The 15,371-nt window shown below is 41.4% G+C and overlaps 1 protein-coding gene and 1 long non-coding RNA gene across 3 annotated transcripts in view; one reads left to right on the forward strand and one right to left on the reverse strand.

The window, feature by feature from the left end:
- Nucleotides 1-3,918: 3,918 nt before the first annotated feature.
- LOC138424618 (histone-lysine N-methyltransferase SETMAR) lies at nucleotides 3,919-14,036 on the reverse strand. Its single transcript, XM_069561822.1, has 2 exons — nucleotides 13,678-14,036; nucleotides 3,919-6,098 (listed from the first exon to the last, which is right to left on the reverse strand). The coding sequence occupies exons 1-2, from the start codon at nucleotides 13,792-13,794 to the stop codon at nucleotides 5,295-5,297; spliced, it is 921 nt and encodes a 306-aa protein (XP_069417923.1). The 5' UTR covers nucleotides 13,795-14,036; the 3' UTR covers nucleotides 3,919-5,294.
- LOC138424620 (uncharacterized) overlaps nucleotides 13,714-15,371 on the forward strand; it is a 694,361-nt gene continuing 692,703 nt past the window's right edge. For both annotated transcript variants that reach the window (XR_011250888.1, XR_011250887.1), the window contains exon 1: nucleotides 13,714-14,051. This is a non-coding gene — a long non-coding RNA (uncharacterized lncRNA). The remainder of the gene's footprint in view (nucleotides 14,052-15,371) is intronic.

Consider the following 15,371-nt stretch of genomic DNA (forward strand, 5'->3'; position numbering starts at 1 on the left):
AAGCTTCACTGTGCTGAAACAGAGTTGAAAATAAATTATGAAATTTACTTATCATGTCCAAACATTTAATGATATTATATCTGATGAATTATCATTGTAGAAAAAGATGTTGACTTCGTCACATAAACTGCTATCACTTACGTTGTCATTTTAAGTATCTCTTTAATGAGAAAAATGAGAAGAACCATGTAATGTGAAGAACCGATATCAAACTTCTAGACACACACACATCTGCAAATTTAAAAGTAGTATGAATTACAAAATATTTGCCTCCATGTGCAACTATAATGCATACTGTGCTAATTCGTAAGAAACCACACAAACCACTGGAACGACAAACTGAGAAAGAGAAACAAGAAGACTGATATGCAATACTACAAGGAAACCATACTTTGTTATTTAAGAATTGCATTCATGTTGAGAGGAAGGATCTGACAAATTAATTAATCTATCCATGTTCTTACCAAACTAAGTACTCCTACTGTTTAAAATCTTGCTGCCTTGTGAGCAGAGTCTATCTCTGATAGTGGTGATGGCCACAGAAAAATCACATTAGATGTAGTATAATGTAATCACATTCGATGTTTTGTTTTGAGGACATGAATAAAGAAAGTGGAGAAGCATTTCCCTGGGTTCTGAGAGTGCTTATTCCTGAGAGTTCAGAGTTACAGGTTACCAGTTTCCATGTGAGAGGCACCCATATCTTCTTTCTTTTTCTTATGACAACTTTGAAAGTGTTAGTTGCTCAGTTGTGTCCGACTCTGTGACCCCATGGACTGTAGCCCGCCAGGTTGCTCTGTCCATGGAATTCCCCAGGCAAGAATACTGGAGTGGGTTGCCATGCCCTTTTCCAGGGGATCTTCCCGACCCAGAGATCAAACTTGTACCTCCTGCATTGCAGGCAGATTCTTTACCATCTGAGCCACTAGGAGATAGAATTCACATAACATGATACTCATCCCTTGAAAGTGGTTTTTCGTATATTCACCCTAAAAATAAACTCTGAACCCATTACCAGTCACCTCCTGTACCTCTCTCTCCACCAGCCCCTGGCAAAAATTAATCTACTTAATGTGTTTATGGAATTATTCTGGACATCTCATATAAATAGGATCATATAATTTGTGGCTCTTTGTGTCTGGCTTCTTTCATTTCACATATTTTCAGCATTTAACTGTGTTGTGGCATTGTCAGCACTTCATTCCTTTTTATAGCTGAATACTCTGTGATGTGGATGTCACATTTTGTTTATTCATTTATGAGTCAGTGGACATTTGGGTTGTGTCTACTATTTGACTATTACAAATAATGCCACTGTGAAGGTTTGCATGCAAGTTTTTGTGGGACATGTTTTCATTTCTCTTGGGTCCACACCTAGGAATGGAGTTACTAGGACACGTGGTTACTCTATGCACAGTGTTTTAAGGAACTAATCAAATGACTTTACAAAGTAGTTGTACAATTTTACAACTCTACCAGCAAAATATGAAAGTTCTCATTTCTCCACATGCTTGTCAACACGTGTAGTTGCCTTTTTCATTATAGCTATGTTAGTGCTGCATTATTGTTTAAACCCTTTACAAGTGTTAACTTATTTGATCCTCTCAATAATGCTATATCCAGAAGAGGGAATTCGGAGAGGTTCAGTAACTTGCTGAGCACTCACGCACTGGAGAGTGGCGGAGCTGTAACAAGGAATGTATAACACAAAGAAAACTCTGGACACTCAAGGGAATGATAATAAGTTGGGGAGACTTTCACCTCTTTTAAATGAGATCTTCCTGAATTTAAGATAAAGCCATCTCTTCTATGCAAGATAGGCTCCTGTTGATGTATACTCAATCCCCTTCTGACTTATGTTTCAGTTAGGCTGTATTGGGGCTCAATATTGAAAACAAGAGGGAGTAAAATAATCTCTGAATAGTCATTTCAATTAAGGCAAAATTTTCCATTTAGTCAAGAATAAAACATACTAGCCACTAATATTATTTTGTGATTGTTAATTTGAAATTTTAAAAAATAATTTTAAAAAGACTTCAGAAGTTGTGTTCTCTAAGTGTGTTATTATTTTGGGCAAAAACAATTTCTGAAGTACATATCTCCACATTCTTAATGAATTCAGTGGAAACTGACATAAGAGCTATTTTTATGTTTTAATTCCATGAATACACACACCACCTTTTAAAATTCTAATTTTATAGTAATTTGTAATTGTAAAAAGCAGAGAGTCAGACATGATTGAGCAACTTTCATTTTATATATTTTTATATTATAATAATCAAACAGAAGTATATCTTTTAATATTTGTTCTCAAAAGTATGTGTCAGCTTTTTTAGGAACATAGCAATTAAGTAAATGCAGTTAATTCAGTGCCTATAAAAGATGTGAGAGTCTTAACTCTTACTTTGGGAATCTGATTTCCAGGTGCACGTGTGCTCAGTCATGTCCGACTCTTTGTGACCCCATGGACTGTAGCCCACTAGTCTCCTCTGTCCATGGGATTCTCCAGGCAAGAATACTGGAGTGGGTTGCCATGGCCTCCTCCAGGAGATCTTCCAGATCCAGGGATGTGAACCCCCGACTCTTAATGTCTACCTGAATTGGCAGGTGGATTCTTTCCCACTAGCGCCACCTGATTTCCAGGACTATGTGCTGTTTAAGAATACACTTGTGTATGAGTACAAAAAACTCCAAGGCTGAGTTGTCTTTGGAAGAGACATCACGTGGAAGATACTGCTCATGTCCTAACTGCTTATACACAGACAGTGATATTCAATAGATAAGGAGCAGAGGGAAGAAGGAAAGGGTATTTGTAGAATCAGTGACCCACTCATGTTCCTTCTGACCATTTCCTTATTCTTCTTTTTATGTTGTTGTTAAATTTTATCTTTACTTTTTATTTTTTGACCATGGCACAGAGCATGCAGATTCTTAGTTCCCCGACTAGGGATCAAACCCACATTCCCTGCAGTGGAAGCATGGAATCTTAACCTGGACAACCAGAGGAGTCTCTCCTTATTGCTTCTTGAGTAGCTCATTTACTTGAAGCACTTGAAAGGCCCTTTTAAAGTTCAGGTTACAAGCTGCCTTACAAAAAGCAGGACTGCTTCAAAGGAAACAGTTACAGAGGAAGGTTGGTATGAAGAAATGATTAGTTTGGAGGAAAAAATCTGTTCTCTTTTAGAACAGATTTGTATGTTTGTAGTTTAGGGCATTTTATGTGTATATAGTGTCATTTGTTCACAGGGAATCATTCCTGATGATGTTATATGGATATGCACACTGTAACATAGTTATTACTTTAACAGTTTCATTGAGATATAATGCACATACCATACATTTCATTCACTTAAATGTACAATCCTTTTTATGATATACAGGAGTACAATGTTATATATAATATGGGACCTTATGATATACCTTTTAAAGCTCAGTCTCTTGGTGGTAGAGTTTAAATGTACAAGAAAAATTATAGGGCCCAAGTAATCATTTTAGCTTTCAAAAAGTCTAATAAACCTCCACAGTAGCTTTGTTTTTGCTTTAAGGAAGCAAACACTCTTGCTTTAAGGAAGGAAGTTAGAGATGTTTGCCTCTCCAGAAGTTTAAATGCAATTATAAAATTTCCACCACCTTCAGTGGTGTGGACAGTGTTATTTTCATGTTGTTAAAATATGGAGTGAAGCTGTTTGAAGTTTTGAGGCATAACTTCACAAGTTTTCCAGTATAGCCATGGTATATAGCAAAATTTTTAGTTTGTTTCCTTTTATGACTTTTGGTTATACACATGGAAGTCATCCTCATGGTTATAGTTTTCATTGTTGGTGGTGATCGTTAGGGTTTTAGTAGGTGATAATCAATCATGACCTTTCCCTTGATTTGTTCAGCAACAAATGAGAAATAAAATGCAGGAGTCAGACAGAAATGAAAATATCAGCTTTATTACTGATAAAATAGATTGTAAAGCAAGGCTTAGGTATAGTCATAGCATCCTTGGATCATTGATTAGGTTTGGTGCTAGTACTGGAAAATTCAAAATAACAGTAGCATCAATGATGGAAAGACTGTTTCACACCTAAAAGTCCAGAGGGGTCAGATCAAGATTGGTACAGAGCACTGCACAATATACCATCCCCAGACTCCTTTCAGTGTTGCTGCTTTGCTGTGTGTGGTTTCCTTTTCATTTAGGGGACTAGGATGCATGCTCCAGCTCCAGTTATCATGTATACCTTATAGCCAAGACGAAAAGAGAGGTGGGTAAGGAAAGGATGTCTCAATTTAAGGACACATTTTCCCTCATATTCCACTAACTGCAACACAGTCCCTTAGACACATCTAACTAGGAAGAATGAGTACAGTAATATATGAATGAGTTCTGTTCCAAGAGCATGTTAATAAGTCCAATTTGTTCATTAAGTCCAACAAAGTTAGCCTAGGTACCCAACTAACACGAGCTTCCCAGGTGGTGTTAGTGATAAAGAATCTGTTTGCCAATCCAAGAGACACAGGAGACTCAGGTTTGATCCCTGGGTCAGGAAGATCCCCTGGAGGAGGAAATGGCAACCCACTCCAGAATTCTTGCCTGGAAAATTCCATGGACAGAGGATTCTGGCAGGCTACAGTCCATGGGGTCACAAAGAGTTGGACATAACTGAGCACACACCCAACTAAAACAATTGACTATATAGTACTGTACTGTGGTAGGTTTATAATACTTTTCACACAAATACATAAAAAACAAAGATACACACAAAATGAAACATTTTTAATCTTACAGTACAGTACCTGGAAAAGTACATTAGTGCAGTACAACAGCTGGCATACAGGGGCTGGCTGAGTGAACAGGCAAGGAGAGTTACTGACTAAAGGAGGTGAATGATGGTAGAGCTGAAGCATCTTCAGCAACAGGAGATTGAGGGCAAGCTGTGGCTTCACTCACACCTGACGCTGATGGAATGCATGTCTGCATCTTTGACAGTTTGCAACCTGAAGGTCTGCATGTAGAGTACTTACTATGTTCTCGATAGTCACATACCCAGCTAAAAACTGAGAATTCGGATAGGAAGGGAGAGAGTGTTGCTGGACAATCTGTAGTCTATGCCACATTCCCAAATTAAACTTATGCAGCCAGGCAACCACTGGGCTCCTGTAGACTAAGGGATGAGTGAGCTGCTTTCTGGAGAGCCGGGACCAACCTAGAGGGTAACTTGCTTATAAGAAGGGAACCCAGGAAGGGCTGAGTCAACAAGCTTGGATCCTTCTCATTCTCTTCCACTGCGAGGCCAGACACATTTCTCCTATGCTCTTCCTTCCTCACTCGTGTTTGGCTTTTCTGAGGGGCAGTACAGGGAGCTGTCATAGGGCAGGAACGCAGCACATGATCTGGCACCACAATAACAAGGTTTTCTTAATTTCCCGTTATCTAACCTTTCTTTATCTTCACTATTCATTAGATTAAGAAATCTTCCTGAATAGTCATAAGAGAGTTCTTCTTCTGGCAGAATGTCTCTGGCTGCAAAAAGTGCCAACTTTGGTACCATCGAGTCGATTCGGACAGGAATCATCAACAGGTTTGGCTCACAAGAATGGTTAAGGAATCTTCCAATATTTCCTATAGAGGCAGGATCCACAAATGTTTCCATTACCTGCCCATTACAGACATGCTCCCTGATGGCTATAATGTAATTCGAATCATGTATTGTTTGTAACTGAATTCTTCTCTGCACTTCAGAGATTCCTAACACCTCACCGGCATATTCACAGACAAACCGTCCTTTTGGTATGAAGTCCAGGGTACGAAGTCCCCAGCCTTTGTGATCCGTCTTGAACACCTGGAGGTGGAACTGCAGACCCCACTGGACCACTCTGTTCCTGCAGCGCTCGCTGCACTGGCACAGGACATTGCATTCGAAAACTGGCTCAGTGCACTTTGCTTCGGATCCTATATCTCTGAGGCATGAATGATCGTCATAGTTATTCTCACGACGGAGACAGGAGCAAGTACCAGGGAGGCAGGGAGTTTTGAGACAAGCACATCCAGGAAAGGTTATTTGAGAGGGATCTGTATCTGCTCCAGGCCCAGCTACATGATCAGGAGTATACTGCAAAAAGCAGAAACACTGTAAGTCAGCATGGTACGTCATATATCTCATCTGTATTTCAAGCAGCTCTCGCTGAGACACTTCCCAATTCGAACAAGCAGAACAAAAATGACAAAATATATTAAAATACTGTCTGAAAACATCTCCAATTTAAAAAAAACATAAGGTTATTTCTTAGACTTAAAATTCGGTGGTTTCCTTTTAGGTATTGGAATAACACTAGGAAAAAATTATGAAATTTTCCCTGGTGGCTCAGATGGTAAAGTGTCTGCCCGCAATGCAGGCGACCTGGGTTCAATCTCTGGGCCAGGAAGATCCCCTGGAGAAGGAAATGGCAACCCACTCCAGTACTCTTGCCTGGAAAATTCAGTGGATGGAGGAGCCTGGTGGGCTACAGTCCATGGGGTTGCAAAGAGTCGGACACAACCGAACGACTTCACTTTCTTTCTTATCAGATATTGGAAATTTTGTAATCCATTTTGTTTCCCTCTTGGCTTTAAGTGTCAGGAAAATCAGTGCTGAATTTAGTTTTTGAAAACAGCTAAGTATTTTCTCTTCAGTTTTTGATCTCTTTTACGTTTATCTGATAATATACATATACATATGTATTTTTATTGTGAGTTACCTGAGATCTTTTTTTAGGATAAGAAAGTCATAAATGATAAATCAATGACCTTTGGGAGAGTCTTCCGTTGATTTTTTGAAATAATTTTTAAAATTTGAAGATTACCTAAACTCATATATTCTTTCATCTTTTTAAAAACACTGTTACCTTATAGTTCTACTTGAGTCTTCACAATGTTCAAAACAGAAATTTGGCAAAAAACTTGCAGACAGAATTCGAAAACTGGTTATATAATAGTAATAGATACTGAAATTTATTGTAGATATATTGTATACATATATATACAATAGATATCTTTTTATTATTAAGTGCGAAAGGGATAAAAAAAAACGTTTCTTGGTCTTTTAAATGTATCTGTATTTTCAAAATGTCCCATTTATAAGATGTTATGAAAAATAAGTCCTAACTCTAAAATCTCTGTGTGAAGCCTTACCTCTGGTTATTTCCTCACTGGCAGAATGAAGCATGTTCTCCAACCCTGAAGATCAAAGTATCTCTGGTGAGCCCAGTGTATTTCTTTATATAGAGAGTAATTCATTGACTTATACTTGTTTTGTTCCAAAAAGGAACTTTTTAATGAGACTTACAAAGAAGTAAGATAAACAACAACAGGTAAGGAAAGTAAGGTGAAGTGAAAAATAAGTCAAGTGAGCTTAGATACCTAAGTGTGCAGCAGAAGTAGACTGGACATCCGGCTGTGCACCAGGATAGTCAAAGAGGGAAATATGGTTAGAGCTATGGCTTGTACTGTCCTAAGGAACAGTCTTACTGTTCAGAAGCATTGACTTTTTCCAGCATGGAGACGGGAGAGAAATGTCACCAATGAGTCTGTCAAATTGTTCTTTTCCAGGAAGCAGTTTCATGGACTGCTTTTCATCTCCTTCATTCTGACCCTCGGGAAAGGCTGTTGGCATGCTGCCACAGCCTGTCAGCAAGAGACCAGTTGAATAGCCAGTAGTAATTCAGGGATTGATTTTAGTGCATCCAGAGGAACATTTGAACAACCTACCTTGCAGTCAGTTTTCTATTAATACTGTGTCAATACTTTCAGAAAAAGTATTGAACAGCATGTAGTTACACTCCCTGTGGAGGCCTCAGAGGAGCTATGCAGTTAGGTGCAGAATCCTATATTTTAAAAAAAGCTGAGCTGGGGTGAAGGATTGACATCCTCCTGTGAAAGAATGGTGAGTGGGTGTACCTGCGGGGGAAGGCCAATACTGCTTAAAAAGTGATTTGGGGGTGGAGAGCGGAAATAGCTTCTCTTGTTTGTGTGGGTTCTTACAGCTTTAGCTTGGCAGAGGTGTCCTAAAAGGATAAAAGATGGCTTAGAAAAACATACCCTATCAGTCAGATTCAGTGACTACTGTCTTATACAGAATCTACTTCCAGATTTTAAGAGTCAACTTTGAAATGGTTACTGAGGCATTTTAAGAAGTGCTTGTAAAGTGAACACTTTACTATCACTTTGTAAAACTGTTCATGAAGAATTCTTTTCAATTGATGAGTTTTTAAAGGTACATATGCGGTTGAAGCAACAGTTAGAACTGGACATGGAACAACAGACTGGATCCAAATAGGAAAAGGAGTACGTCAAGGCTGTATATTGTCACCCTGCTTATTTAACTTCTATGCAGAGTACATCATGAGAAACGCTGGGCTGTAAGAAGCACAAGCTGGACTCAACATTGCCGGGAGAAATATCAATAACCTCAGATATGCAGATGACACCACTCTTATGGCAGAAAGTGAAGAGGAGCTAAAAAGCCTCTTGATGAAAGTGAAAGAGGAGAGTGAAAAAGTTGGCTTAAAGCTCAACATTCAGAAAACGAAGATCATGGCATGTGGTCCCATCACTTCATGGGAAATAGATGGGGAAACAGTGGAAACAGTGGCAGACTTTATTTTTTTGGGCTCCAAAATCACTGCAGATGGTGACTGTAGCCATGAAATTAAAAGACGCTTACTCCTTGGAAGAAAATTTATGACCAACCTAGATAGCATAGGCTATGGTTTTTCCAGCGGTCATGTATGGATGTGAGAGTCGGACTGTGAAGAAAGCTGAGTGCTGAAGAATTGATGCTTTTGAACTGTGGTGTTGGAGAAGACTCTTGAGAGTCCCTTGGACTGCAAGGAGATCCAACCAATCCATTCTGAAGGAGATCAGCCCTGAGATTTCTTCGGAAGGAATGATGTTAAAGCTGAAACTCCAGTACTTTGGCCACCTCATGCAAAGAGTTGACTCATTGGAAAAGACTTTGATGCTGGGAGGAATTGGGGGCAGGAGGAGAAGGGGACGACAGAGGATGAGATGGCTGGATGGCATCACTGACTTGATGGACGTGAGTTTGAATGAACTCCGGGAGTTGGTGATGGACAGGGAGGCCGGGCGGGCCGATTCATGGGGTCGCAAAGAGTCGGACACGACTGAGCAGCTGAACTGAACTGAACTGATGGGCTTCCCTGGTGTCTGAGACAGTAAAGAATCTGTCTGTAATGCAGGAGACCAGGGTTTCATCTCTGGGTCAGGAAAATCCCCTGGAGAAGGGAATGGCTACTCACTCCAATATTCTTACCTGGCAAATCCCATGGACAGAGGAGCCATGGGGTCGCAAAGAGTCAGACACGACTGAGCAACTAACACTTTCACTTTTCTTTAAAGGTGCATATAATTTTAATGTATTATAGAAAGCACTAAACTCTAAGGTGATTTTCTTTTTTGACACAGATGTATGTGTTGTATGTGCTTAGTCACTGAGTCATGTCTGATTCTTTGTGACCCCATGGACTGTAGACTGCCATGCTCCTCTGTCCATGGGATTTCCCAGGCAAGAATACTGGAGTGGGTTGCCAGTCCTCTTCTATGGGATTGTCCTAATCCAGGGATCAAACCCATGTCTCCTGTGGCTGCTGCACTGCAAGCAGACTCTTTACCACTGAGCCACAGGGGAAACCCTCTTACAGGGGTTCATAAATTGTAGAGTATCTACCAGGCATTCCTAAGATCTAGCACAGACACTCGACCTACTGAGTGTGTGGCCCACCACAGGACATGGGTGCTAGCAGGGGTGTGAAGTGGGGAGGTGGTAGAGATATCTGATGATAGCTTGAGTGTTCTGGATCCAGAGATGCCTATAGTTACTGCTCTTGGACTCTGCTGTTATGTGGGGCAATTGCTTCCCTTTTTTGCCTGAGTCAGTTTGTATTGTATTTATGTTTCTTACAAACAAATGAGTCTTGACTAATACACCCAGAGTGGAAGCTGAGCATGGTTCCAGGAAATGGCTGGAAAATTTAGTCAAAGATATAAACGGCTAATAAGCAATGAGGTCTCCAGCTGGGAAGTGAGATGAGAGCAAAGCGGGCAGGAGGCCAGCCAGGAACTCTGTGACTGCTGCCTGGAACTCTGGGCAAGCAATAGAGACCTTCTTAATGCAGAACATGGAATGTCCCAGAGGAGACATGCACAGGTCCAGGCTCGTATTAGCACCATGACTTACAGCAAGTGACTTGCTGAACTTTAGGTTAGCAACTATAAATCAGGGATAATAGCTATATTTGAGGGGGGAATGTTCTCAAGAAATTTAATTAACATAATATTATACTCTGTGTCAGCTTCTTCATACTTTTAAAATAGTCACTTTCTTAAATTCTTCTAGATATCATTTCTAGATTTTTATATTTATAACATCATATATTTCTGGCATATTACTTAAGCTCTCTAAACATTCCCTTCCTATCTTATCTCTCTTACAGGTTGCTATGAAGGAAATAAATGTGAGAAACCACATAAAAAGCTTACTCCAGTGGCTGGCTCATAAGTGTTCAATATGAATTATACAGTAGCCATTTAGTAGCGGTGGAAAAAAAACAAACAGGTTCTTCAGTTAAACCTCTCAGGTTTAAACATACTCAAACCAAAATATCTGTGGGAAACCATATGATTATCTTCCTACCTCCATTACTTAACCATCTGGAGCAGGGAATACCAAGAGCTGACCCAGTACAGACTGTCTTCATTCATCAGTAAATACTGCCTTATTGTCTACTCTATGCACATGTTCCACGGGGTCGCAAAAAAGTGGGACACCACTTAGCGACTTATCAACAAACAACATGCACATGCTGGGGTTTAGAAAGAATCACTCAGAAAAACAGAAAAGAGGACATGGGATTTTTATCACTTTTTCAGTTGTCACAACATAAGCTTTACTTTTTCCATGTATGTATCAAAGCACAAAATTGACCAGGTAAGAGTTGGAAATAAATACAAAATGATCAGTTCAAAATGCACTAGAAACCAGATCCTTGAAGAACTGGGTGGAGAATTCACGTTTTTTGACAGAAAACTTAAGAGAAAATTTTTTATAAGCAGTCACCCAAGAAGCCAAAATGCAAAGAGAAGACTGTTAGAGTAAATATACCTCCTTGGCTACCCTCATATACAATTAATTTCTCCCTTCTCTGAACTATGTGTGCACTTATTAATAGCATGAACTTTGGAATCTTAAGTGGCAGAGACTTTCAGGCTCTCTGGTTGTACTAAGTGTGTAGGTCTGACCTTTCTAACAAGTATATATATCTTAAGGAAAGGCATGGTCATGAGGTTTGGGGTATGGAATGGTGATAGGTGTTGGGTTCCTATCCATGGTATTAGGCACAGAGCAGCTGACTCAGGGAGTGTTATTTGACTGCTTAATTTCAGCTCTGAATAATTTCTGATTGAAAGACTGATGTTTTTGAGTCACATTCTATACCACAGCCCCAGAAACTAAAACATGTCATTGCACAATATTCCAGGCTTAAACCCTAGACCTCAATTCTGGATTTTAAGGAAGTGCTGTGAAAATCTTCATTCCTTTTTTGGTTGTTTTGAAACACCAGCTACAAGAATCTTTGTACTTGGCCTCTAGCCCCGTGAGTTTGTTTTTCCTCCAAGCAGCTATTAGGAGACTGTGAGCCAGATCATTCTTGTCAAGGCCAAGTTGAGATCTTAAAAAGGATATCTGAGGCTGGTTTTAGAAACCTGAAAACATGGCTAGATCCAGCTCTTAGTTCAAGAAAATCAGTTTATTTTCTACTTGTGTTTCAACACCAATAGCATTATGATGTACTTGTTTCCAATCTTGAGTATCTGAATGTCCTTTTTGCCTTTTCATATAGGACCCAAAAGCAAACTAGACACAAAGTTATTTTTACCTTGAATTCTCTGTGCCTTAATTCTTATGTGTACCTATGTCTGTGAAGGTAGGGTTTGGGGCAAGCAAACTGTTTTGACCTTTTTTAAGACTGGTATCATGCTTCATGAATATATGGGAACAAACTAGTTGAAGGCACTTTTAGACTTGTCATTACATGTTTCAGGAATGCTTTAACTTCTTGGTAAGGCTATAAGCTCCTTAAGGAAGGGAGCTTATCTTCTATTTGTAACTCTTAGTGGTCTCAGAGCTGTGCACACAGCCAGGAAGCTAGAACACCATGGAATTGAGTCTTAGTTTCCTGATTTTCATTTAAGCCCACCAACTGTAGGTGTAAGGATCAATCACAGGGCTTCCTCCACCCCACCCCTTCCCCATACAGTGCTTTCTATATGCTCTTGTAAGCTCAAGGGCAGGAACTGTATTGTTACCATTTTGTCTTCTATGCCTAGTTTAACATGCCGGGCACATTATAGGCACTCAGTTATTTTTTGAAGAAAGAAAACAAATCAGTGTTTTTGACCAGGCATTTAGCAGTGTTTGGTCTTCAATAAGCTTTTTGGGATCAGTGTTTAATATGGTGCTTGTCAACTGTATTATTAACCACAAACTGCCTAACGTAGTTTGAAGAAAAATAACCATTTCCAACATAAATATCCTGCTCTACTCTTTGAAAACTGCTATGAATCTTTATTGTCTTACTTGATTCTCAAAATAACCCTAGGAAGAGGACAGGCAGGGTTTGATATTGATTATGGGTGTGACAAGGAGAATAAAACGTTTACTTTCATTTTGGAGATGAAGAAACTCAGGCTCTGAGACATGGCTAAGATGATAAACCCTGAACCTAGCTCTCCTATATTTCCATGTACAGGGCTGTTTCACTCCAACATTCTTGTTTTTTGTGGGTTTTTTTTTTTTTTTTGGGTCATTCCTTATTTCTTAAGCAACATGTAGGACAAGCTCAGAGAGTGAAAAGTTGGAGCAGAAAGAGCTTTGAGGTAATATTAGTGAACATTTATTGAGTTCTTTCATCAAACAAGGAACTGTATTTTACCTGTAATTCTCAAAGCAATCTGGAAAGAGGTACTATTATTTTAATAGCACACGAGAGGGCTCTGAAGGTCTAGCCGAGGCTATTTATACTTGCCAAAGCTCTCAACAGCATGGGGGAGGCCTCAACTAAGTCTGACTCTAAAGGTTAAGTTTTTAATCATGACACTGGGATCTTAAAAACAAGACACCTGAGACCTGAGAGGCCAGTGATTTGCTCCCTATCTTTCAGTGAGTTCTGGGGACAGAACTAGGAGAAAAAGCCAGATTCTCAAGGCTTTTTCCAAGGCACCTCAGGAAACTTCTGGTTTTCTCTTAAGTGAACTGCCATTCTTAGGGTAGAAAAGACCTTGTAAAGGTCACTGTGAAGAGTTAACTGAAAAAAAACCGGAAACGACAATTTAAGACCTATTTCCACGCGCAGATAGTTGTGAGATTGGGTTAAGAAAAAAAAAATGGTCGAAAAACTTGAACAACCCGAAGCAAGCGTGACCGTCAACCATCGAAAGACGACCACTTAGGTAATTGCGAACCGAGCGCAACGACCTCCTACCCTACTAGCACGCTTCCTGGAAAGGCGCCAGCCCGGACCCCGACGCTGCGCATGCAGCGCGCGAGACCGCCTAGCCCCGCCCCACAAAAAAGATGCCGGCCACGCCCTCGGGGGCCGCGCGCAGCTCTCGGGCCAGTCGAGCCCCGCCCCTACCTGAAAGGGCTCAGGCTCTGCCCCTGGGGGCCAGGCGCTCACAGGCAGATTTTCAAGGCCACGCGCAACGTCCAGCTGGTCCTTCAAGGCCTCAGGCGCCTCCTCACACTTTGCCATTGTGCCAGGGCCAGTTCTCCAGGGCCTCAGCGACCGTTCTGCCCCGACACGGTGCTCCTACCACCTAGACCGCTTGAGCCTCGCAGAGGACGCTGGGAGTCTAGCCCTGGGGCCCCACAGCCTCCTGGGAGCGGTAGTTTTTATACCGCTGCTCACGAGTGGCTCCTCGCTCCACGCTCAGCTTTCCTTCAATTTATTGTCTGGCTCACTTTTTGCTTTGAGTCAGACGCACAGCAAATAATACAAAACCTTGTAAGGTACGGACAGAGCTTTGGGGACACAGTGAAGTGCTTGACGTTTTCCTGTGCGCCCAGGGAGGGCTTTCGAGGCGACGTCGTTTGTCCGTGTCTGAGGGTTTGGAAGTTCTACCTGGCGGGGGGCGGGGAGGGGCGCGCCCTACGCTGAGGTGGGGAAGGCACCCCTTGGGTGTCTGCAGACCTGAAATTTGTGGAGTGGCTCCGGGGCGTGTTACAGGGATTGTGCTCGGAGGCCAGGTAGCCTGACCTGGCATCGGAAGTCTGTGTAGGGTCCGCGCGCTCCCTGACTGGAATCTCTGTTCCCTGTTGACGTCCCCTGCTCTGAGAAAACCAAGCCTGGTACCGCAAAGGATGCCGATAACATCGAAATTGCTGAATCCAGTGGAATATTTTGAACTTTCCCAAAGCTCGTTGACTCGACTGTTCTGCTGCTTCTATGTGAAACCCTCTCTCACAGATGGTGGGGGCCCCGTCCTGGGTGCGCTTGCCTCGCGCAGACCGTCTTTACTGTCCTGTCTTCGGGCGTGACTGAAATGGGGGCGGTTGTCACAGGTTTCTCTCAGGGCCCCTTTCTCACTTTCTCTGCAATTCCTCAGTGATAGCATCTACTTTTTGGCTTCAGATACTCTTATAAAAGTATTAGGGTTTCAGCTCAGCTGAAGATGGATTCCAGTTGTGGATCACTTCAGTTCACTCGTTCAGTTCTATCTGACTCTTGGCTGCCTGTTGCAGTCCATGAGGTCGCAAAGTCGGACAGGACTGAGCAACTGAACTGGACTGCAGCACGCCAGACTTCCTTGTACATCACCAATCTGGGAGTCTACTCAAACTCCTGTCCATCACATTGGTGATGCCATCCAACCATCTCATCCTCTGTCCCCTTCTCCCGCCTTCAATCTTTCCCAGCATCAGGATCCTTTCAGATAAGTCAGTTGTTCACATCAGGTGACCAAACTTTGGAGTTTCAGCTTCAGCATCAGTCCTTCCAAAGAATACCGAGGACTGACTTCCTTTAAGATGGACTGGTTGGATCTCCTTGCTCTCCAAGGGACTCTCAAGAGTCTTCTCCAACACCACACAGTTCAAAAGCATCAAATCTTCGGCACTCAGATTTCTTTCTAGTCCAACTCACACCCATACATGACTACTGGAAAAACCATAGACTTCACTAGATGGACCTTTGTTGGCAAAGTAATCTCTCTGCTTTTTAATATGCTGTCTAGGTTGGTCATAGCTTTTCTTCCAAAGAGCAAGCATCCTTTGATTTCATGGCTGCAGTTACCATATGCAGTGATTTTGGAGCCAAAAAATAGAAAGTCT

This window comes from Ovis canadensis, chromosome 19, assembly GCF_042477335.2.
Source record: "Ovis canadensis isolate MfBH-ARS-UI-01 breed Bighorn chromosome 19, ARS-UI_OviCan_v2, whole genome shotgun sequence".
NCBI classification, from domain to species: domain Eukaryota; kingdom Metazoa; phylum Chordata; class Mammalia; order Artiodactyla; family Bovidae; genus Ovis; species Ovis canadensis.